General features: G+C 36.9%; 2 protein-coding genes across 4 annotated transcripts; one reads left to right on the top strand and one right to left on the bottom strand.

The window, feature by feature from the left end:
- The first annotated feature begins 7,507 nt into the window (after nucleotides 1-7,507).
- On the top strand, nucleotides 7,508-8,803 carry LOC122059292 (serine acetyltransferase 1, chloroplastic-like). The gene has a single exon (XM_042622000.1). It carries the CDS (start codon nucleotides 7,566-7,568, stop codon nucleotides 8,601-8,603), a length of 1,038 nt encoding a protein of 345 aa, XP_042477934.1. The 5' UTR covers nucleotides 7,508-7,565; the 3' UTR covers nucleotides 8,604-8,803.
- A 4,764-nt stretch (nucleotides 8,804-13,567) lies between these two features.
- Nucleotides 13,568-22,760, bottom strand: LOC122059685 (octanoyltransferase LIP2p2, chloroplastic-like). 3 transcript variants are annotated; one of them, XM_042622648.1, is made up of 5 exons: nucleotides 19,352-22,760; nucleotides 18,825-19,089; nucleotides 16,714-16,864; nucleotides 14,851-15,024; nucleotides 13,568-13,986 (listed from the first exon to the last, which is right to left on the bottom strand). In XM_042622648.1, the coding sequence occupies exons 1-5, from the start codon at nucleotides 19,519-19,521 to the stop codon at nucleotides 13,982-13,984; spliced, it is 765 nt and encodes a 254-aa protein (XP_042478582.1). In that variant the 5' UTR covers nucleotides 19,522-22,760; the 3' UTR covers nucleotides 13,568-13,981. The 3 variants fall into 3 exon arrangements, with proteins under 3 accessions (XP_042478582.1, XP_042478583.1, XP_042478581.1); XM_042622649.1 differs by lacking the exon at nucleotides 13,568-13,986 and having other exon boundaries at nucleotides 14,538-15,024; nucleotides 18,825-18,893; nucleotides 19,009-19,089; nucleotides 19,352-19,412; XM_042622647.1 differs by lacking the exon at nucleotides 13,568-13,986 and having other exon boundaries at nucleotides 14,538-15,024; nucleotides 19,352-22,749.
- Nucleotides 22,761-23,035: the final 275 nt, after the last annotated feature.

Consider the following 23,035-nt stretch of genomic DNA (forward strand, 5'->3'; position numbering starts at 1 on the left):
AAAAAAAAAAAAAAAATCCCACAAAACTAACAATAAGGGTACTAGATCCTTCAATCACAAACTTTTAAAAAATGGGTTAGTAGATTATAAGTAATAGTAACTAACAAGTTTTTTCTCCATGATTAAATGAAGGTGACATAATTACAATGAGAAAAAAACAATATTATCTGAAAAATTTTCTAATAGACAATATGAATGAAGTGTAAGATACGTTCCAATGACATAATTCTAGAGATGTTAAGGGAAAGATATAAAAGAGGAAAGGGATGTGAAGAAGTCATTTAAAATCTCTCATTCGGCAAAGGCCAACTCCTCACAATAAAGAGGTCATAAGTCCTTGGGACCTATCTATTAAAATCTCATTTCTCTCCCAGCAGGGGTGCTGCCATGTGAATTCTATTCAAATAATGTACACATACCAATTGAAAAGATGGGTACATTGTGTTGTTAGAACCAACATTGTTGTGACATTACACAATGTGTGTGTGTGTGTGTGTGTGTGTGTGTGTTTTGTGAATAAATAAATCCATTGCCAAGGAGGAAAGACGGGGGAATATACAACCCCTAGGGGCAAAGGAGTACAAGAGAAAAGAAAAGAAAAAAAGGGGGGGGTGGGGGAGGAGAGGGGAGAAAAAACTAGGGAAAATTACTTGATTACCCACTTATGGGTTTCCCTTTACAAAATTGCCCAAAATTAGGTTTTCCTCTACAAAATTACCCACTTAAAATTTAAGTTACAAAAATACTCAAAATTGAGTTTGGGTTTACAAAACTACCCACACAAAGTTTCAATAATAAAAAAAATACATGATTATATGTGGAAAATGAAGACTCACTATTTTGGGTAGTTTTGTAAACCAAAACCTGATTTTGGGTATTTTTGTTAACTGAAACTTTGGGTGGGTAGTTTTGTAAACCCAAACCCAATTTTGGGTATTTTTGTTAACCAAAACTTTTTGTGGGTAATTTTGTAAAGGGAAACTCAAAAGTGGGTGATCATGTAATTTTCCCAAAAAACTACTCAGTGTTGCTTAAAAAAATAATTTAATAAAAAAAATAATTCTTAATAAAAACATGAGAAATGCTATTTCGTTGTTAGTTCCAAGAAAAAGATGTTGCAGCTCCGCTCTAGCAGTGACTCCCCAAGGAACATGCTTTAAAAAAATTATTTTTTTAAGCGACACTAAGTAGTCTATCTATCAATATAATGGAAATGATTTAAATTTGTATTGGCAAAGTTAATGTGTCCATTATGTTGTATAATTTGGTTAATCAATAATATAAAGTTTCAAAATACTTAATGAGGTTTTCTTATTGATATTCCTTAAGTTGTTAAATAATTTATAATTTTATGTTATGTTCTTTTATATAACACTTTTTTTTTTTAATGAGGTTATGTCTTGTCATGTCATATGTGTACTCAAAAAATGTGCAAAACAATGACATAATAGTAAGTAATTTTCAAACTATGTTTAAAAACTTTTGGAAGTAAGACAAAGGGCAATCCTACCAGGACTACATCTCCCAATATATGTTACATGCTATTATTCATATGACATTAAATTGTTATTAGATATCTTTCCATTGAAATGGTAGTACCTAAAGATCAATTAAAAAATAATAATAATAAATAAAAATGCTCCCGATACATAGTAAATCATACAGTTGAAGTGGGCGATCAATTTTGACATGTGGTTGATCCAAAAGATTTCTCTTCTATCCAATAATAGATTATTATGTCATTTAACAACACTCATGTTGATTGTACTGAATTTTATCAACCCTCCATGTCAAAAAAATAATCCCAATTAATAGGACAAATCATGTTGTAATTGTAAGTTGATAAAAAAAGAAATTGCTTGCCTATGCATAAATTATTGTTGTTTTACATGTATACTTGAAAAGCATACATGATATGACCATACCTGAGAATGATGTAATGATGTGTTACTTTAAAAAAAAAAAAAAAAATGCTAGGCCCACGTTGACATCAAATTTGGTGATTAATCAAATTATTACGACATAATGGACACATTAAATACAAATATACTAGGCCCACGCAAAAAAGAATGGAAATCATGAACAAACAATCACACAATGCAAACGCGAAGACTACATGATTCGGAAAGATTACCTATATCCACGTTGAGATAAAATTTGGTTCACTATTAGTGGACAATAGGGTTATAGGAGGTCATACTCATACCTCCATCAAATTTATTACTGAAAAGAACCCTCACTACAAATATATAGTGAAACACTATACATATAATTTACTAAAATACCTATATTAGCCTGAAAAATTCAACTCGGGGGCTGCCACCGCCAAACCCCCACCATGGATCATCTAGCTCACCAAAGCACTAGTAAAGAAGATAACGCACAAGTGGGTCAATTTCTCTTGGTCTTAGCCCTCAACCTCTTAATGGCCCTTCAGAATCAACCTACTTATGCAAGTGATGGAATATAAGACACCATAAACCTCCCCCTACTAATAGGATCAATGATGGTAGTATTGAATTGAAAAGTACTTCTGCGAATATACAAGGCCTGTAACCATTTTTGCAAAAGTGGCATATGATATCTTTTATGCTATTAAGTTGGAGGGAGATGCAATTGTTTTCCATTTAAAATGGACACTTATTGGGTAACCTGTTAAGTAGTTGGTTCAACCATTTGTATCAAATGACAAAAAAGAGCAATTCCGTATTTATGCTCACAATTGAATACTAATAAAAGAAAAGTTAAAGGATCAAGTATCTTGTCACCCAAAATGAAGAGAGAATGTTTTTCCTTCATGAGGTTTTAATGCTTTGACGAAATTCTCCTAGAACAATTAATTGGGAGCGTAGTCCGAACATTTGTATAAGGGGTTGGACCATTCTGTTCCAACTCTTTGATGATTGAGCTATTGTTTTACTCATATACTTTCATGTCAAAAGGTTTATTCCTTCATTGGTTGTTAGCTAGAATGATGAGGTTTATATACTCAAGGCACATATTGGTTTGTGAATGAGCAGACCAAAAGGGGAAGGAAAGTAATAGAGAGAGAAAGAGAGGATGGGTTTTGAGAAAATATTTTTAGTGGAGGAGTGTGGCCTCTGCATCCAAACACATGGGGTAAATTGACTATCTTGACCCCCATGAAAGGGAAAATGATATTTATGTGGATGCTTCCTCTTGTGCTCCCGACCATTGGCCCTCATGCATGCACAAGAACTGCACTCTCCACAGAAAACACTCACCCGTGGTTTTTAATTTATTGGAGAATTAATTGTCATAAATTTATGATATTTTCTTATTGAAATCAGTTAATTTAGAGTTTTATTTATTTTTACTCCTTTAGTTTTTTTCCCATGATAGTAAAATCTTGCCATTTCATATATGGCAAAGGATGGGCATACCATTAGCTTCTCTAGAGTTAGCACCTCAACCAACATGGGATTGGGATGGGAAGGGCAAGGGGATTTCTCCAGGGTGTGGGAGGAGAGAGGCAAATCGAAATAGTGTTGGCACAACGCTACTGTGCCCATCCTTTACACTTCACATATTTACTTAAAAAAGAGCAAGACATTGACACTTCTTGAAAATGACATAGTTTTAAAGCACTTCAGCCTTTCAAAACATAGAATTGGGGAGGGGGGATCGGATCGGTCCTTTCTAATTATCAAATTGAATCCGTCGGAATTAGTACTAGAAAACCCTAGAATCGGCGTCTTATATCTGAAAACTCAATGAATCTAGGGTTTTGATTGAGAATTGGTCGTGTCAAATAAGCTGGAATTAGGATCGGTCACGGCTGATTATGATTCAACTGATCCATTTCTGATTTTTGAAATGGTGGTGACTTTTATATAATTTTGAATTTTCTTAAGGGAGAGGGATAGGTACACTGCTAGTGTGTGATAGCTAGTGAACGACATCAATAAAGGTGTGAGACGCAGCATCATACAGGAAGGATAAGATAATCATTTCAAAAGGAGAATAAAAAGATAGGCACAACGAGTACTAGCTTGCAGAATACTAGTAGTGTGGCCAACCACTACAACAAAATACACTTGTAGCTACGGATATTTAAATGCGGTTTCAAAATCTACAGCTATAAATGTCATGTAACTGCGGTTTTTCCGTGTGTAGTAATTGGAGCTGCCTATTGCTGTGATATTTCAAAACTACAGTAACAGAGGACCCTGTAACTGCGGAAACAAAATCGTAGCTATAAATTGCAGTAATATGGTATACTTCTTACTGTGGAATTTAAAACCCTAATAACAGAAATCTTGTAACTACGGAAACAAAAAGCAATACAAAATTATAGTAACAGAAAATCTTGTAACTATAGAAATAAAACCGCAGTTAGAAAAAACGTAGTAATATGTGCTACTTATTGCTGCAGTAGTTAAGACCACAGTAAAAAAAATCGTTGTTACTGTGAAAATGAAACTGCAGTTAAAAAGCGCAATAATAGAAACCTTGTAACTACAGAAATGAATCATAATAAAAAATCGCAGTAACAGAAAATCTTGCAACTACGAAAATAAAACCATAGTTATAAAAAATGCAGTACTATATACTACTTATTGCTGCAGTAGTTAAGATCACAACAAAAAAAAATCTTTGTTACTGCGAAAACGAAACTGCAGTTAAAAAGCGCAGTAATAGAAACCTTGTAACTACGGAAACGAATCGCAATAAAAAATCGTAATAACAAAAAAATTGTAACTACGGAAATAAAACCGTAGTTAGAAAAAACACTGTAATATGTGCTACTTATTGCGGGAGTAGTTAAAATCATAGTAAAAAAAAATCATTGTTACTGTGGAAACAAAATTACAGTTAAAAAGCTTAGTAACAGAAACCTTGTAACTATGGAAATAAATCGTAATAAAAAATCACAGTAACAAAAAATCTTGTAACTATGGAAATAAAACCATAGTTAGAAAAAACATAGTAATATCTGCTACTTATTGTTGCAGTAGTTAAGACTGTAGAAAAAAAAATCTCTGTTACTGTGGAAACAAAACTACAGTTAAAAAACGCAGTAACAGAAACCTTGAGTCATCAAATCCCGATTGAAAAGTTTAACGATTTAGATTTAAGATTTTTATTTTTCACTGTTTCCTCACAATTTTACGTTCTTATCATTCAAGGACATTAAGGGTTCTCAGAATGAAATATTTTCATATGGAAATTTGTTTGACCTGATATCAGTTATACCAAATCCCGCTTGAAAAATTAAGTGATTTAAGCTTAAGTTTTCAATTACTAGTGGTTTGAATCATTTGTTGAGATACATTAGTTATGGAGCGATTTAGAGATTTAGGGTCCAGGGTTTCATTTCTAGGGTTTAGACAGTCATTTATGATTCTGATTACTCACCATTTTTAAAGAACATTACGCGTAAATAAACTTATGATGACAAGATTATGTTCTCAATTTTAATTTTAATAGTGTACATGTTTGAAGCTAATTAGGGTCGATAATAAATATTTAATTTAATTGAACAAGTGCTTTTTCTTCAAATAAGTCCGATACAATGAAAACCCAATTAAAGAAGCTTTTACAAACCTTTTAAGAATTATATCTTGTGTTTCACATGACAGGTCTTGCACATTCTCTTTTACTAACGATGTGATATGAAATATAAATATTTGAAGTTACATGCATTAAACAAATTATAGTATGTCTATCTTAAGAGTTACTTTTATTTTTAGAGATTTTTCGTTGTCTTTTATAATTTATTGGTTGTTATTTTTAATTAATATTTACTTTGAGAATAATTTCTTTTGTTATCTATACATGTGTGATAGGTACTTGAGATTTTAGTTGTTACTATGAGTCATTACTATAGAGGATGCACTCTTCTTTAGCCAGTCATAATGCTTTTTCATTTTAACAAGGTAAAGTGATATAAAAGTTATGATTTTTCAATATAAGTATTTATTAAATGATTGCGAAGTGTTAATTTTGTTAATATTGATTGTAGGAAGTACTCCAAAGATTCAATTATAATTAATGAAGAATGTGGTAAAGACCCTTTCAGAGTTCTCCAACAACATAGAATTTGGGAAGCTTGGACTTGTAAAAGATACGAGCAACAAAGAGCACTAAATTAGTAGTCTAGTAGTTGTTTTGTTTTTCTTAACGTACAACATGAATTGTTGAGGGAGTTGAGTTTTCTAAGATAGGATTTCTGATGTATCAAATATTATGATTCAAATGATGAATGTAATTTTTATTTTAGATTCATTTTGAATTTTAATGATTCGTATAATGAACAAGATTTATGAATTAATATATACTTTGGATGTTAAATAGTCGTTACATGTTGTATATTGAATGAATTTTTATTTTAGATGTATTGTGTATTAAATGGATTATATAGGTTCAAGAAAACAAAAAATCCATTGCTATAATTTTTTATCTGTAACTATAAGTTGAAGCTATATTTTTCACAATTAAACTGCAATTAAAATTCATAGTTTAGATTTTGATGCACTAAAGTTTGCAACTAATATCTACAGCCATAACATTTTCTACACAAAATATTTTTCATTATAAATCGCAGCTACAATACCGGTGCATTTTGTAGCTAAAATCCATAGCTATAGATTTTGTTACGCAAAAAATCTGTCACTATAAAACGGCAGCCATAAATTATGGGCCACAAAATTCCGCAACTAAAATCCGTAATTATAGATTTTGCTGTGCAAAAAATATGCCACTACAAAAGCGAGCTATAAATTTTGGGGCGTAAAATTTCGCAGCTATAAATTTGCTGTGGAAAAAAAACGCACTTGGAAATCCGTAGCAATAGATTTACAACGAAAATATTCGCAACTACATATTTGCAACTATAAATTTGTTGTGGAAAAAATTTACGGTTAAAAATCTGCAGCAATAGATCTGCTACGGAAACATTCGCAGTTAAAAATCTGCAGCAATAGTTTCGCAGCTAAATATCCGCAGCTATAGAGTACCCTATCCTGCGGTGTGAAATCCATAGCTACAAACTTAACAACTTTACTTGTAACTGTGGATAGCAAACCGCAAGTAATCCGCAGTAATAACCTATTACTCTAGATTATTGGACTTTTTACTATGGAAAAAATCACATTTATAGACCTCCTTTATTGTTGTCAACCTTTCTTATTTTTTTCATCATACCCAAAAAAAGAGGACGACACGATTTTTTTTTTTTTTTTTTTTTCAAATCCGTAAATTGAAGCTTCCACTAATCTTCTAATCTTGCATTTCCTTTACGTCAGTCTTACGGAAGTAATAATAGGAATCCGTCCCCTTCGTTCTTTCCTTCTCTCTTTGAAGTTTTATTTCAGTTACAGTTTACCTACTCCTCCGTGTTTCACTCTCAATGGACTAAATAAATTATTAAAAGAAAAAAAATGGTAATACCTCAAAGAACAAGAAAAGGCAAAACTAAATTAATTTTCGGTGAAAGATGATGTGATTAGTTAGCTCAGCTAGCTTTCTCTAACCTTCTATATAAGCAAACCATCCTCAACCTCCACCCTCAGGGAACCAGTACTGAAAGCACATCACCTCTTATGTCTGCATCGCTACTCTGCTCACCAATTCTCCCTGACACCACCATCGACAGCCGGCGCCACCGCTTGAGCTACAACAACATGACCAAAATGTCTACCTGCGTCGATAACTCTAGATCCCAGACCACAACAAACCCTCTCAGCTACGATTCTGATCGAACCCAGATCTTTGATAATCCTGATCTCTACGAGTATGTCTCCTTCGATGATGATGAAGATGATGAGGTGTGGTTGAAGGTGAGAGAAGAAGCCCAGTGGGATGTAGAGCAAGAACCCATCTTATCAAGCTACTACTTCAGCACAATCCTAGCCCATGATTCTCTGGAGAGTGCTCTAGCTACACACTTAGCCACAAAATTGAGCAATTCCACCCTTCCTTCTGATGCCCTTACTGGAGTCTTCTATGGCGTCTTCAAGGATGACCCAGAGATCAGGAAGGCGATAAGGGCTGATCTCAGGGCGGCCAAGGAACGTGACCCGGCTTGTATCAGTTACGTACACTGTCTTCTTAACTTTAAGGGCTTTCAAGCTTGCCAAGCCCATAGGGTGGCCCATAAGTTGTGGTCTCAGGGCCGGAATGTATTGGCCCTCTTAATTCAGAACCGAGTCTCCGTGGTTTTCGCGGTGGATATCCACCCGGGAGCGAAGATTGGGCGGGGCATTTTGCTGGACCACGCGACCGGGGTTGTGATTGGTGAGACGGCGGTGGTGGGTAACAATGTGTCTATCCTACATAATGTTACCTTAGGGGGTACAGGCAAGTCATCTGGTGATAGACACCCTAAGATTGGAGATGGGGTGTTGGTGGGTGCAGGGACTCATGTTTTGGGTAATGTTAGGGTTTGTGAAGGGGCTAAGATTGGTGCCGGGTCGGTGGTGCTGAAGGAAGTACCCGAAAGGGCTACTGCGGTTGGAAACCCGGCAAGGATCCTTGGTGGGAGGGAGAAGCCCATTAGGTTGGATAAGTTGAGTAAGCTCCCTGGTATCACCATGGATCATACCTCTTTTCTATCAGACTGGTCTGATTATGTGATATAGGGAAGGGGGAATTGGAACATTGCTTAATCCTTCCACCAGTTAATATATTGTCTTAAGCTCTTATATTATCTTGTTAGCTTGTGTTGTAAAATGTGAAGGATTGGATTCAAGTTCTCCTTGAATTCATATAAATATATGGTGGTCTTGTTATAGTGTCTTGTAATAATGTAGTTTGGATAATGAGAATTTGAGTTCTAAAACTCTGAATGTGTTATATTTCCATAATGCTGAACATGGTATGGTTCAACACAAGGCTGAAACAATTCATGGGCTTTGGATAAAATCTCTAGAATCCTTGACAATTCAAATTTTGCAATAAAGAGGGAGAAGATTCTCCGAACAAGTGGTATAAAGAGGTGCAATCGAATAATTCCGCACAGAATAGTGAGGTCATTTCATATGAAAATAAGAGAGAGATACCATCACATGGCGGCTGAGATAACCTTTTCCTTGCAATGAAATACCAATTTACATGCATCAGGCAATACAAATGGGGGATAATAAAAAATTTCTTATGACGGATAGGATTATAGCCTGAAATTGTCTCATGTTCTGTTTGGTTGAACGGAATGGAAAGCCATAATGTTGATAAGTCTGACAATAATCCTGAAATTTTCAAAAGATGTTTTAACCCGAGTGCAATAGTGTTCCTTGTATTTTCCACTCCTCGGAAGCCGTTTGCTTAGCGGGACAAGTGGGGTTGGATTGGACTATGAATTCGAGAGGTTGGTGGGGTCGTTGAGTGAGGGGGGAAAAGATAGTCCACTCTTGATTTCTATTTTCCAATTGGTGAGATAATATTTTGAAAAAAAATAACACCAAAGGCAGTATGCCACTGCGACCAGACACAAGAAGTGAGTGAAATGATTGTTCAACTCCTATTGATGCTTTTTCACATAGTTCCATTGCCCCTTGTGCTGTCGCAGGTTCACACTGTTTCCGGAAACCTTCTCTCTTAACTTTATAGGGAAAGGGTTCCACACACTGCAAGTCAATTGACAAACAAAATATGGAATGGAATCCTCTCCAACGATTTGGGTGTACAACTACCCTCCCAGCCATTGGATGAGCTTCGACATGTATCTCTACAAAACCTATTGATGAATGTCTAAACCCATCCAATGGTTGAAAAGGCGATCGGAAGATAATTGAATGCCTAGATCGTTGGAGAGGAGCTGAATTCAAAAAATATTGTAGCCCTCTACACTCTCTCCTAAACCCAATAGGGGGAACCTTCCTTCGCCTGAATTAGTTCACGGGCGTCAAAGGGAACCTCTCCCTATTTTGTAAGATAAAGTGTTCTTACATTTTCACTAAATTTCACTGTATCTTTCTTCTAATTTACAACATGATACGATCAACAATCCGATCAAATGGGGAAAAGAAAGCATTGATGGCGGGTGGAGAACACACTCAATTGCAAGCAGATGAGCAACCCCATGGGGACTTCACAACCAAGGTTTTGGAGGATGATTGGGAGCTCATATTGCAGACCTTAACCACTGACTCGGGAAAAAAAAATGCTCCTGAGAGGATCTCTTCAGCCCAGGTTCTTAAAGCCCAGCTCTCTCTCTCTCTCTCTCTCTCAATGAATGAGGCTCCAACGGCTGCAAAGTGTGGAGAGGGTCAAAATGTATGTGTTAGAACAAACACCAAAAAACACGAAGAAAAATGAACAAATTTATGCAAGACACAAAGATGTGATTCACACACCGATGTGATTCGCACACCGATGTGATGTGCTACGTCCACGGGTAAAGGTGAGGATGATTCATTATATGATGGAAAAAATATTACAATAGAGATCTTTCAAGAACACCCAAACTAGTGGCAAGAACTCACCGCCAAAAACGAAAAACCATTTTTTCTCTTGTTTCTCTCTTACTCACACAACACGAAACCAAAACATATAAATACTCCTCCAAATCAGGATGATCTATCAGGTCAGGTCGTACCATAACATGGCCATAAGAGTTCAATGATGGGTTTCGGGCTTGGGCCGATGCTCTGCAACCATCATAGATCTTGGGAGGGGGGGAGAAATTATTCGGGTCACCACCAAAATATATCGAAGCGAATCCATCTTTAAAACGAGTCAAGAATTTGAGACACACATAACAATATGTAGTCTTACTCTTGCTTCATAGAGAGGCTATTCTTGATTTGAACCCAAGACCACAAGGTCACAATGGAACAACCTAACCATTACCTGAGGTCCATCTCTTCTCTTTTAATTTTCAACATGCACAAAACAAAACTGAGAGTAATCAACTAAAACCAAGTTCCCACAAGTAAGGCCTTGTTCAAAAATTAAACCAATGGCAATCACTTCAGTTTCATCAACATGCCAAGCAATTCATGTGGAGGATCTTTAATCTGTGATTTATCTTTGGCATTGTTGAGATGTTGAAAGTTACAGACAACAACAACACTCAAAACCTTATCCCAACCCAGTGGAGTTGGCTATATGGAGATTTCAAGCAAAGACAAGCATAATGATCCATGCAAAAAGATTAATGGGTTATGGCTAATTATAATAGATGCCCGCTGTCAACCTGATGCATCACTACAAATCAACCATGAGCTTAAAAAGACACTATAATAAAGTACCGATTGTTTGCATCAGTTATTTGAGAAGTTAAAAGTTATAGAGGTATAATCTTATCAGTTTTTTGAGATCTTAGATGTGTAATAATAGCTCTTAAGCTATCTTTACCTAATGCATTAATTATCTGGAACCTCGGATGTGTCTTAATAATCCTTGATGTATTCTCCATCTTACACTATTTTGAACTAAACCCTATTGGCCTTTTCCCATTTCATGCATCCATGAAAGTAGATTGCTTAACAGTGAAGACGACAAGTGAGAGAATGTTCTCAATGGAGTTAAGTCCACAGTGTCGAGTGGGTATCAAATTAAGGAAAAATGATGGTCAGCGAGAGCGACTTGTGAGTTTTGAGTCCTGTGACAGCCATTTATAGATATAATCAGTATCTAGAAAAGGCAAGCCTAGCTTGCAACTCACCTCATCCTTGTCTAGAAGATTAGAACCAACTTATTTATATATAGATGGCCTCAATATCTTCTTGATTTATTTCATTTTTATTGGTTATGTTTTGGTATGCATTTTTAGAATAGTCGCTTTAGAATGTATTCTAAATGGAGTACTTATTCTGATAATACATATGAAAAAGGAGCTTACGTGGAGCATGAGGCTCCCGTCTAATGCATGAGGGGATAAAATTTAGCTTCTGTTGAAATCTCTGCTTGCAACCAAAGAAATAGAATCTCGAAAGGTATTTTTAAAAATATTAAGAACTAAGAGGGTTTTTGTGAATCAAAGGAAAGGTGAATTATTCCATTTTTATAACTGTAGTCCACATAGCAATCAAATTTTTTTCTCCATGAGATCCACCAGTATCCCCAACCTTTTATATATATATATATATATATATATATTCCTTGTCAGGGCTTTGGGACTGACTGATCCTTTCCTGAGGATCTCCTTCAGATTGTATATCCCTAGAAGAAGAACCTAAACTGGAATTTCTTGGTGGGAAAAAAAGGTCCTTAATTATTAGAAGATAGGGTAGTGAATTAGAATGAGTTGGATATGTGTTGGAGGGTATTTATAAAAATACATAGGGATGTGAATGTCCTTCCAACCTTCCCTACTTAAACCAGATTTGCAAGAAAAAAAAATCATAGTTGGGTAGTTTGTATCTACTAAACATTGACTGAGTCGCCTCCCAAATAGTATCCTTTACAAGCAACAAAGAAAGATGGGCCTCTATTGCTCTACAAGTCAGAAAGTCATTATCCAGATTTCCGAAAGCGAATGACATTGGGTCCTGTGTCTGAGTTTGGGTCTTCAATGGCGTGCGCACATTTATAATCACTTTGGTGCTGATCAAGAAATGACACCCACCCTTTCACCTGTCCTGTAAACTTTTACAAAAAGTCACCCTTCATAATCCCTACCAATTATGTGTGTGATTGAAATTAAAAGAAGGGTGTTCAAAACAGGACTTGTGTCCGGACGTGGAGAATGCTAAATGAATATCATTCGTTTTTCTCTTAAAAGAAAGATGGGGATGCAGAAACTTTTAGTAAAATCCATTTTGAATGTACACTTGGAAAGGAAAGTAAAAGTGAGTGAAAGTTCTCTTATCTTTTCTATAACTATTTTCTTTTAAAAGGAATAAATTTAAGGAAAAGGGTTCTTTGGGCAAGCAAGTGGCATTAGGAGAGAGAAAGACAAAGGGGGGAGGGGGGAGAGGAGAGTGCATCAATGAGGTGCAACAAAATGGTATTATACATAGGAGGATAACAAATTTATTTCATGTGAGGAAGAAAGAGATGGACATAAAAGTGCTAACATATCTGCCCTAATACCTCAGAGAACCTTTCCCTAATTTTTAGATCTTCACATGTCAAAACACATACCCCTTATCCTCCAAAACTCCCCCTATTTACCATCCGTTGTTCAGGCTTCCCAAACACCCAAATTAGTACTTGGGTGAGTGGAAAACTCTCTCCCTAAATTTTTTTGGAGAAGAAAAGAAGAAGAAAGGCAAGAGGAAGCCCTATGAACTATGAATAGACAGAAATAACTAGAGCATATACAAAGAGAATGATAATTATAGCTGCCCTATAATATGGTATTCAAAGCTATCAACTCCTATTGCCAAAAAAAAAAAAAAAACCTATCAATTCCTTACCAAAAAAAAAGGCTATGAATTCAAAATTGACATGAGATCCCCTCAATATATACTAAAACCTGGCATTATAACCTAATAAATTCCAAATTTCAGAACATATGAAACTCTGAGATGGCCCTAAAAAAAATCCTAACATTTCTTTCCATTCCGTTAGCAAAGCAGCAGATTCAATTGCCCCAAAAGGGAAGGAGCTACGGAAAATCATGTTGGAACAGCGGACCTAATGCTATGAAACTTAGGTCTAAATGGTAAACGGCAATTCTATTCAATATCACGTGTGAGACACGCAAACGAAGGATTACAAGATTCCCTTAACTCCGAAGTGGAGTAGCCAAACTATCCTACATAGATTAGACAGAACCTTCCAAGCAAGGGAATCAACCATAGAGTTAGCTTCCCATGAAAACAAAAAAACAAAACTTGACAATCTAAGAAGTGAGACCCCAAATATATACCGTCCCCAGCAAGACCTTGGATAGACAGCAGTGCCTTTTGTCTAAACGGAATGGCCTTACTTTGAGGCACATAATGGGTGGGGAACACGGTCACGCAGAAGAGCAAGCCCATGTGAACTTCAAAAGCTTTAGCTTTCTCCCAAGTATGGCATTCCATGTTGGGCTGGCCATATCATCACAGCTTCTGCAGGGAATCATTTGTTACCCTACATGGTACACCATTGGTAAGAGAGAATTAAAATATTTCTACTATCCAAATTCTGAACCCTGCAAGTAGTCAAGTGTGAGTATAAAAATAACCCAACAAAAGAAACATTTATACCCCTAAAAATAATACTTTTTGATGAGATATCCTCTTAAAATTTTGATTTCAAAAGATCCCCTTACATATTTCTCATCAACAAAAGAAAACAAGAAAAAAAAAAAATTCCTTCACCCATGGTCAAGAGAGGATCCCTTGGCCGAGGGATTCGGACTGCATGCAATGGGTATGAAAGAAGTGACGACCAGTACAATGGTATTATTGACTTCATCATTATAATGTACAAAACATTTATGACCATTGATGAATGCACTTTTCCTTCACCTGTAGGAAATTTTTTGCCTATGATTTTAGTCTCATATTTCCATGTCATCATATTGTTTCATGTTGGCACTATAATAGTTTACCACCTCTTTGTTTTTCTCAATCAGTTGTAATTGTAATTTTAACCCTCCTTATTCTTCTCTTTTATCATCCAAAAAAAAAAAAAAAGAATAGCAAAGAACTTCCATTCAAGTAAATAAGTAACCAATAATTTTAATTTAACTCCTATTTATAATCAGTCCCATGTAATAAATCACATTAGCTGATTCCTCCCCGAAGTGAAAAAGACCTAGCACCATCTTACATCTTGATCATTCCCCCAATAAGTTACACTGTGGGTTCAATGGCTCTTCCTCTAGAAAGTTGGAGCAGGAAAAGAATTTGTTGTTGAGTGTAAGCTGAAAAACTTCAGAGAATTCCTTCAGCAAAGAATCATGAGTAACATCTGTCAGGTTATGGGAAGTGTTTTTTGTTCTCCACTTACTGGGCTGTCCAGATTCTTGCAGGAGGCCCTCAATGCTTCCAACCTGACGGTTCCTTATGCCACAGGGGACTATATGTTGAAAGGGTGTTAGATCTGTGGTGACATTCAGTGCTAAGCCATGATATGTTATCCATCGAGATACCCTAATCCCAATGGCAGCTAGCTTCTGATTGCCTGAAGAAAACAAACCCAGATCACAATAGGTAGAGACACTCTACAGGACATAGATATGGCATAAAAAGAGAGATTTCACCAAACAGCTAGTGGACAGACGTGTTTAAACCAGGCAGCTCAGTATTTCCAATCCTCATTAACCACATGATGAGAAAAATTCAATCACAGATTATTCAAGTAACACCTACCATACTCTCAAGGTTTAAAGTACCAGTATTGGATATCGTATCGGAGAGCTGATTTTAAGAGATGTACATAACGTATCGGAGGGAAGCAAGATACAAATGGAATTGATCAAGAAACCTATGGAAATACTCAAGATACATACAAATTATAGTCTTGATACATAGAACACTATAAATATAGTACGTAAAATATATCATATATAAAAAAAGTAATTGAATACAACCAAACAAGTGCAATCAATTGATTATATATTAAGGATGAGGTTTCTTACATGTACTAATACCAAAAAAGATGTCATTTTCAGTTTAGGGAAGATTTAGGGTTTCAATGCAAACATCACTGAAAAAAAAAACATAGTTTGGTGCAATTATTCAGATTTTTTTTCATTAATATAGTGATCCATTGCAAAAAACGACACTAAAAATCAATTTTTGAACAAAAAAATTCAAGGTTTTGACAGATAAATGTTCTTGCACAAATCTAGTTTCAATCCTTGATTACATTCAGGCTATTAATCCCCAAACAGTCGGGGTAAATTGCACCACTCATGCCCTGGTGGAACTAGGAATCCCATTAAGAGACTCTCGAAGCATCACCAATGGAACACTAGGAATCATAGTTCTCAGTATGCCTTCTAGTTAACAAAGTGCCCAGACATGAGGAAAGAAGGGAGGAGAAAAGAAGGGGGGGGGAGAGAGGGGGAAAAAGGAGAAAGAAGGGGGAAAGAAGAACAAGAAAACACATCTTGGGACAAGAATCAGCACACAGGAGCACATTTTCCGTGAATCAGGCACTTGACTAGGCTCTATGGTGAACTGTCATGGAGAGCGTCTTGGTGCAATGACAACTATGCTAGGAATTAGCTCATACATAAAGGATCAACTCCTTGCGGAAGATGAGGAAAATCAGGAACCTAAACCAAAAATGGAACTCATAAGCAAAGACTTCATTGGTCATATATTCTGGCTTTATGCCAATCCATCTTATCCATATTTCCTAGCAATAAAACCCAAGAGAGAACCAAAAGGAACTCCAAAGTCGATCATATGTCAGTATTCTGGCCATGATTTTCCCACTACATAGGCATCTAATTCTAAAATTGGCCAAGAAAAAAGTGACAACCAGCAACTTTCACTTCCCTAAAACTAGTATATTCTTACTGAGACCCAAGATAACTTAGAAAAAGAATAAATCAAATCATATAGAGAAAAGGTCCAATCAAACACAATACACAATTTTTAATTCAGCCACTACTACAATTAGTGTGAAAATGGGCCCATGCTTCACTTCTTTTGGCCTACCAGCTTAATGTCAGGTGTGCTGTACTGATTGCAGCAACATCCTTGTCAAACTTACCTTTGAAATTCTTGTGTCAGAATACCAGACATCCTGATAACTATTTTATGAAATGTTCAAGCATCATATATCATAGACCTAGCAGAAGAGTTGCAGAATAGATTATGCAAACTGGTAGATTTTCCATAAAAGGATGACGATGCATACCAACCCAAACACCAGTAAAACCATCAAGTCGAGAAGCCTTGATAGAGAATGTTGATGAAAGAACTCGGATTACCACCTCCTCAAGTGCCCTTAGGTACCAATGAAGATCCATCTTGTGATACCTCAAATTGAGAATGGGGTACATGACTAGCTACAAAGTGGTATGAACCAAGAATCAAACTAAAAAATCCAAAATAAGGTGGAATCAAAAGTAGACACAACAATCAAGAAAGCTTAAGGGACAATTAAAATGTCACAACATAATTAAATGATCCGACTATGCCAGCTTTCAGTAAATGTAAGCACTGTCTTTTCTCTTCATTTTCAACCCTAGAGGGAACTGAAAAAGTGGCACACTCCAATCATTTACGTTATTCACATGATTAATCTAGCATTATCCAGACCATATTTCAACAAATCAAAGCTACTATATCTTCAACACCCTAACATTCCATTATTCAAGAAACACCAAACCACTAACTCAAACAATAAAATAAAGAGCAATAAACCTCCACTGGTACATAACACTAAAAGAGGGGAGTCAGGATCAAAGCGGGAAATGAGCAATCCAGGTCTACCAACTGACCTCCATTATGTCTGATGTCTTGCCAGCAGCCTCCCCTGGTCGCTTCTCCCCTTCCCACCATTCTTCTCCAGCTCCTAGCCCCCCTTCTCCCTCTTCCCCTATGCCTCCTTCCCCCTCCCTTGGTCCAAGAGCATGGAAGGGCCACACACTTCCCTTTGTCTTGCCTTTTACTGTTGGAGACGCCAAAGTTGCTCTCTATCTGACAGGCCTGCTTGACACCGAGATTTCCAAATGGAAAAATTGTCTAGTTGGCCACGTCATCGGCAGTAGACCACCCTTCAACATTATTAAAATGTCTCTGAGCAAACAATGGCAACCTCATGGGCCTATAGACTCCTACATTTTGGACAATGGCTTCACTTTTAAATTCTCAGAGGAAGATGACAAGGTGAGAGCCCTAGAGGGTGGCCCTTGGCAAGTGGGAAAAAAAACCCATCTTCCTTAAAAATGGGTGTATATCTGCTTCTCAATAAGGTAGACATCAACTCCATCTCTCTTTGGGTTGCTCCGCCAGGCCTTCCCCTCACATTACTGGGGTGAATCGGGGCTTAGTATCATAAGCTCTGCTATTGGCAATCCTCTGTACTCTGATAAGAGAACAAAGAAACAAAAAAAAGGACCGCTTGGCATTTGCGAAAATTTGCGTGGAAGTTACGTTAGATGCTATCCCCCCTCCATCGGTTACTGTCCTGGATGATGAAGGCTTCGCCTTTCAACAGGAGGTCCACTATGGGTGGCTCCCTCCTCATTCCCTTATCTATAAACTTTTTACAGGATTTGCCAACTCCCTTGCAAGCAAAAATTTACAGATTGATCCAGGATGGATCAGTCTCCACTGACCTTAATCAGTAGGCACACACACATACCCACCACTTCCCACATTAACACCGTGAAAATCAGTTTTCTTAGCTTTTTACAGGGTTGCCCATCTCCATCACAGGCAAGGACTTAAAGATGCACTTGGTGCGACAATAAAAGCTTGGTTGCCAGGTAGAAGACACAGGTTTGAGTCCGAGGGTGGCCAATTTGTCCAATTTATAAACAGGTTAGGGCCAATTCTTGCCTGACCCTCCTCACGGGGGCCCTACTGGGATTTTCCCTTGCTTTAGAGAAAGAGAAAAAATAAATAAATAAATGACCGGTTTCTTATCCATCTCTTCGTAAATGGCTATTCTATGCAACTCAGAAGCTGGACCTTTGATTTTCTGAACTGCGTTAGTCAGTTGATTGCCGAGAATGAATAACTGTTAAAAAGCCTCTGCCAGTATCAACATGGATTGAGCTGAATAGCTGATAAGCCAAACCAATTTTCATATGATTACAACCTTGCTTGCAAGGTCAAGGTGTGCCTCAGCAAACATAAGCCTAATTCTTTCTTAACCCCCCTGGGCCCCCAGGCCAAAAGAAAAAGAAAAGAAGCAATCAGCGATAAACTACATTGCAAATCTCTCACCAACACAACAATTTTGAGCCATATGTATAGCCATCATACATCATGTATGAATGGAAAAAGAAAAAGAAATACCTGACCCGGTCCATGGAACGTAACCTCCCCACCACGTTCTGTTCGGTAAACATCATATGGAGCATTCTTCTGGTCAAAATTCAAGTATTCCTCAGAACTACCAGTGCCCAATGTATAAACAGGAGGGTGTTGAAGAATAATTAGATTGTCACAGCAATCTTCATCTCTTCCAATCAAAGCTAACCTTTTTCTTACTACGGATTTCTGCCAGGACCATGCCTCCTGATAAGGAACAAGCTCCTTGTACAGATCAAAGCATTCACATCTGCAGATTTATAGGGGGGAAAAACTGGTTAGAGTGGGTCGAAGTTTCTTGGGGATAAAAGTCTAATTGGCAGTATATGTGACATGCCAATCCTGAGTAAACTAGAAAAATTTCTGAATTCATGAGTAATGGAGAATCAGTTAGTTCAAAATCAGCCGGACCTCATACAATGCTTACGACTAAAGAACAAAATTTTATTACTACAAAAACACTACATCATAAATTGCAAATATTTGTGGAAGAGTAAAATAGAAAAGCTGACCCTCTGACTCTATGGTGGATCTCCAAGGTGGATACTGGGGCCTTGAAATTTGAGACTTGGTTCAACTTCAACACGGCTTTGTAACAGTAAGAACGGCATCTTTTCCCTGGCGATCGACATGTTGAACATGATGTGGCAAAATCAAAACCTCTAGTCACCTCCAGAATCATCTCATACTAATCAAACTAGGACAGACAGAGGCAGAGTAATCAGTAAGAACATGATAGGATAGTGTGTGTGTATGAGTGGCCTATTCACAGCATTAGTATTATAATGAAAATTTATGTGATTGATTATTTTATCATATGGATATATAACAAAAAATGGTTCTCAATTGCCCCTCAATGTGTCACATCTACATGGGATATATCATGTGGTAAGGCCCTTGCATTTGAACGGCTGAAGAAAAGGGCATTTGACTTGCAAGCATAGGTGTCATCAATGTAAGACAAGAAAAGACTAATTATCACTTGGTTGTGGGATCGAACTTGGTGAATGTGTCTTATGGATATATTTAGTTTGTCTATTCCATGGGTGGTTTACACAATCAATCTGAAAGGCAATTTAACAGATTATATCGATACAACCTTGCCTAAGAAGGAGAATGTTATTCCGTTGGCTACGATCCCCCTGGCAACATCCTTGGGAGTGTAGAAAGAAAGAAAGAAACCATCGAAATGAGAAATGTTTGAGGAGGGGCATACACGTTTTGAATGATATAGGATACTTCCAGCTGGAATGGACTCAGGCTTCAAAGGAATTCCAAGGCATAGACAAAGAACATTAATTGGCTTCCAATTCCATAAAATGATTACATATAATTATTAATATTATAGATGCATTGGTTTGGAAACTTTGCTTGACAAGTGTGTGGACATGCCAGCACCACGTGGCGCAAATGGGAGCCAAATACCTATGATAGTGGTTTCCAATCTTAAGCTATCCTATCAATTATTATCGGCCAGTGAGTCAGCTACCACAAAGCTGGTCTCTTCTTCAAATGTGTAATATTTTGCCTTTGATAGAAGGACTTTTGGTTTTTTAGGAAAATAAGATAAATGAAACAAGATAAGTAAGATTAATGAGTGAAACCTCCCAGATTCTGAATGCCAAACTTACAAACATAGAGTGGTACAGTTGATGGAATAATGATGACTGCAAAACCACACAAAGTTTCGCTCTACGGTCAAACTCTGCCCACCAAGATCACTCATAGCCTGAACCCAAAGTCCAAAACGGGCATTTGATAGTGAACCTTGGGCTGGACATGAATGGCGTGTCTGCAAACCGTGTGTGGTAGGCTGCACTGGTGCACAAAGATGACAGTGTCAACTTTGTCCAGCAACTCCGGGTTGAACTCTTACTTACATGCGGAAAAGGTAATGGTGATAAAAGTAACTCAACTGTCTGTCGGGTGAGGATAAAACCTCAGGATAGATAAACAAAGCCAAGGGGCTTGGAATGAGTTGTGTTGTGTGTGTTGGGACTTGGGACGTCAATATATAGAGAGAGAAAGAGAGAGTCCCATCCTCAGTTCTACTATTTATAGACCGAGGTATTGTTACCATAACTGCCATGGCATCTAGGCAACCCAAGGCGTTGGGGAGGGCCTGAATGCAAGGTGACACCAACTAGGCAACCAAAGCGCCTGAACCTTAGCAACTCATTGACAATTATGATCTTTATTAACTAACCCCATCCTCTTCCATGTTCTGTACATGGTAACTGCCTCAATAGTTGATCCGACAGTATAATCTTTAGCATTATAACTGTCCACTGGATGGTCCCTATTTCCTCGTTCCAAGGTGCCACATGTCCCTAGCCTTCCTTCAATTAAGACGGTGATCATCTGGCCATTGCTTCAACAATCAACACAACTTTGTATTCTTGGGTCTCTTGGGACCATCCATGAAGAGGTTAAAGCCTTGACAGTCAGCTGACTTTACTTGAAAACCGATTTAATACACTTGAAGAAAAACTAAAGCCCTAGGAGGCCCATCTGATCTGAACATCTTACAAGAGAGTGCAGCTGAAGATGTTCCTCTAGGTGAAAAAGAATTCAACCTTGAACTGCTTGGCATTTTTGTAATTGCTGGTCCACCCCCATCATCCCATTAGCATATGGTATAGTAGTTAGACAGTTTTCAATGGGACTTCTAGATTATTTTTTCCTCAATGTCCATTAATTATTAGAGCCAGTTCTTACATTTAGTTGAAATTAATTGATAAGTTCATCTACTTTTCACTGTTGAATGTTGGATCTGATTATCCTTGTATTTGTTTCACTATTTACTACATTTCACTATCTACTACACTGTTTTAGGACCTACATATACTTCTCTTCACTCTGTCTGTAAAGTAGACCTACTGATATATGCATACCAGACCAACAAGCGATTGTTCATTATGTTTTGGTTACAAATCTTGCATATCATGTCAAATTATCATTACGATGAGGAATATTTGAAGTGCTTCTGCTCTAAAAAGTTTAAGATTTTCAGAAGATTGTGCTTACTTCACTTTCTTTTATTAGGTGACCGTTATTCTTTAGCCATTGAAGTATTTCCTGGTTATTAGGCACATACCACAGGATATATCCTTGTGTTGCATTATAACCATGGCCCTCTAGTTAAAGATGAACAAGCTTAGAGGTCCACAGGATGCTTCTTTTGCTCGTTCTTTAAGCATTTGGAAATGAAAGAATAGATGATTTATCAAAGAAGCTTGGCACAGTATAATTGTAAAGTTGGTTTTCCATCCCAACAGAGATTTGAATGTATTGGAGACCTTGCTATCTTTCTCTACATGTTCCAGTTCTAACTTATGTAATCTACTGCTGGTCTGATTTTGTGTAAAGCTTTCTATACAATCGTATTTCTCAGAGGGAGATGCATGAAGCTGACAACAACAAAAACAACAAACTCAGCTTTATTCCAACTTAATGGGGTCGGCTACATGGATCCATACACAACAAACTAGAAAAAGTCCAAACAGAGAAGGAGAAAGGAAGAGATGAAAAGATGAGAGATGTGGAAGAAAGGTGAGAATAGGACAATGAGAATAAGAGGAAAGAGGCACAATCCAGCAAGATTGTCATGCATGCAGCTAACATTGTAATGTTAATAACAAGACAATAAAAAGAAATCATCCAAATGAGTTAGAATCCGAATTTGTTCGCAAATATGTAAATAATGGTCAAAATTTATCATAAACCAAGCCAACAACAACGTTAATTCAGAAAAGAAAACGAAAAGAGAAAATAGACGAATACACGACCCAGATCTCTAAAGACTAAATCAAAGAAACATATACCAATTGAGGCATTATAGGATTTCAAGTACTAATTGTTTAAGTATGTAGAAGCAAAAAAATCATATCCCAGACTGAAGTTAAATAATATACACCTTTCCAATAAAAAAATGCACAAATTACTAGCGTCCCCCCCCCCCCAAAAAAAAAAACTCTCTCTAGATAAATACCATGTTACATCCAAATAACCAAGAAAAAAAAATCCAAATGGGTATGGAAAATATGATCTGTAGTTGTTCTTACAGATTGAAAATCAGATATTTCCACTTTCTTCCAATGAAAATCAAGTCTAATAATAAATTGTTGATGCAGATTAATTACCAAAATAGGCTTGTTTTATTAGGAATAAGCTTAGGGTTGGGTTTCATACATGTT

This window comes from Macadamia integrifolia, chromosome 13, assembly GCF_013358625.1.
Source record: "Macadamia integrifolia cultivar HAES 741 chromosome 13, SCU_Mint_v3, whole genome shotgun sequence".
In the NCBI taxonomy this organism is placed as follows: Eukaryota; Viridiplantae; Streptophyta; class Magnoliopsida; order Proteales; family Proteaceae; genus Macadamia; species Macadamia integrifolia.

What these genes read in the sequence shown, in the direction of transcription:
- LOC122059292 (XM_042622000.1), top strand. Translation starts at nt 7,566, where the DNA reads ATGTCTGCATCGCTACTCTGCTCACCAATTCTCCCTGACACCACCATC.
- LOC122059685 (XM_042622647.1), bottom strand. Translation starts at nt 19,521, where the DNA reads ATGATTCTGGAGGTGACTAGAGGTTTTGATTTTGCCACATCATGTTCA. An exon ending in ATCCACCATAGAGTCAGAGG is followed by an intron (nt 19,090 to 19,351) that starts GTCAGCTTTTCT and finishes ATAAATCTGCAG; the next exon opens with ATGTGAATGCTTTGATCTGT. An exon ending in TTTTACTGGTGTTTGGGTTG is followed by an intron (nt 15,025 to 16,713) that starts GTATGCATCGTC and finishes TGTTTTCTTCAG; the next exon opens with GCAATCAGAAGCTAGCTGCC.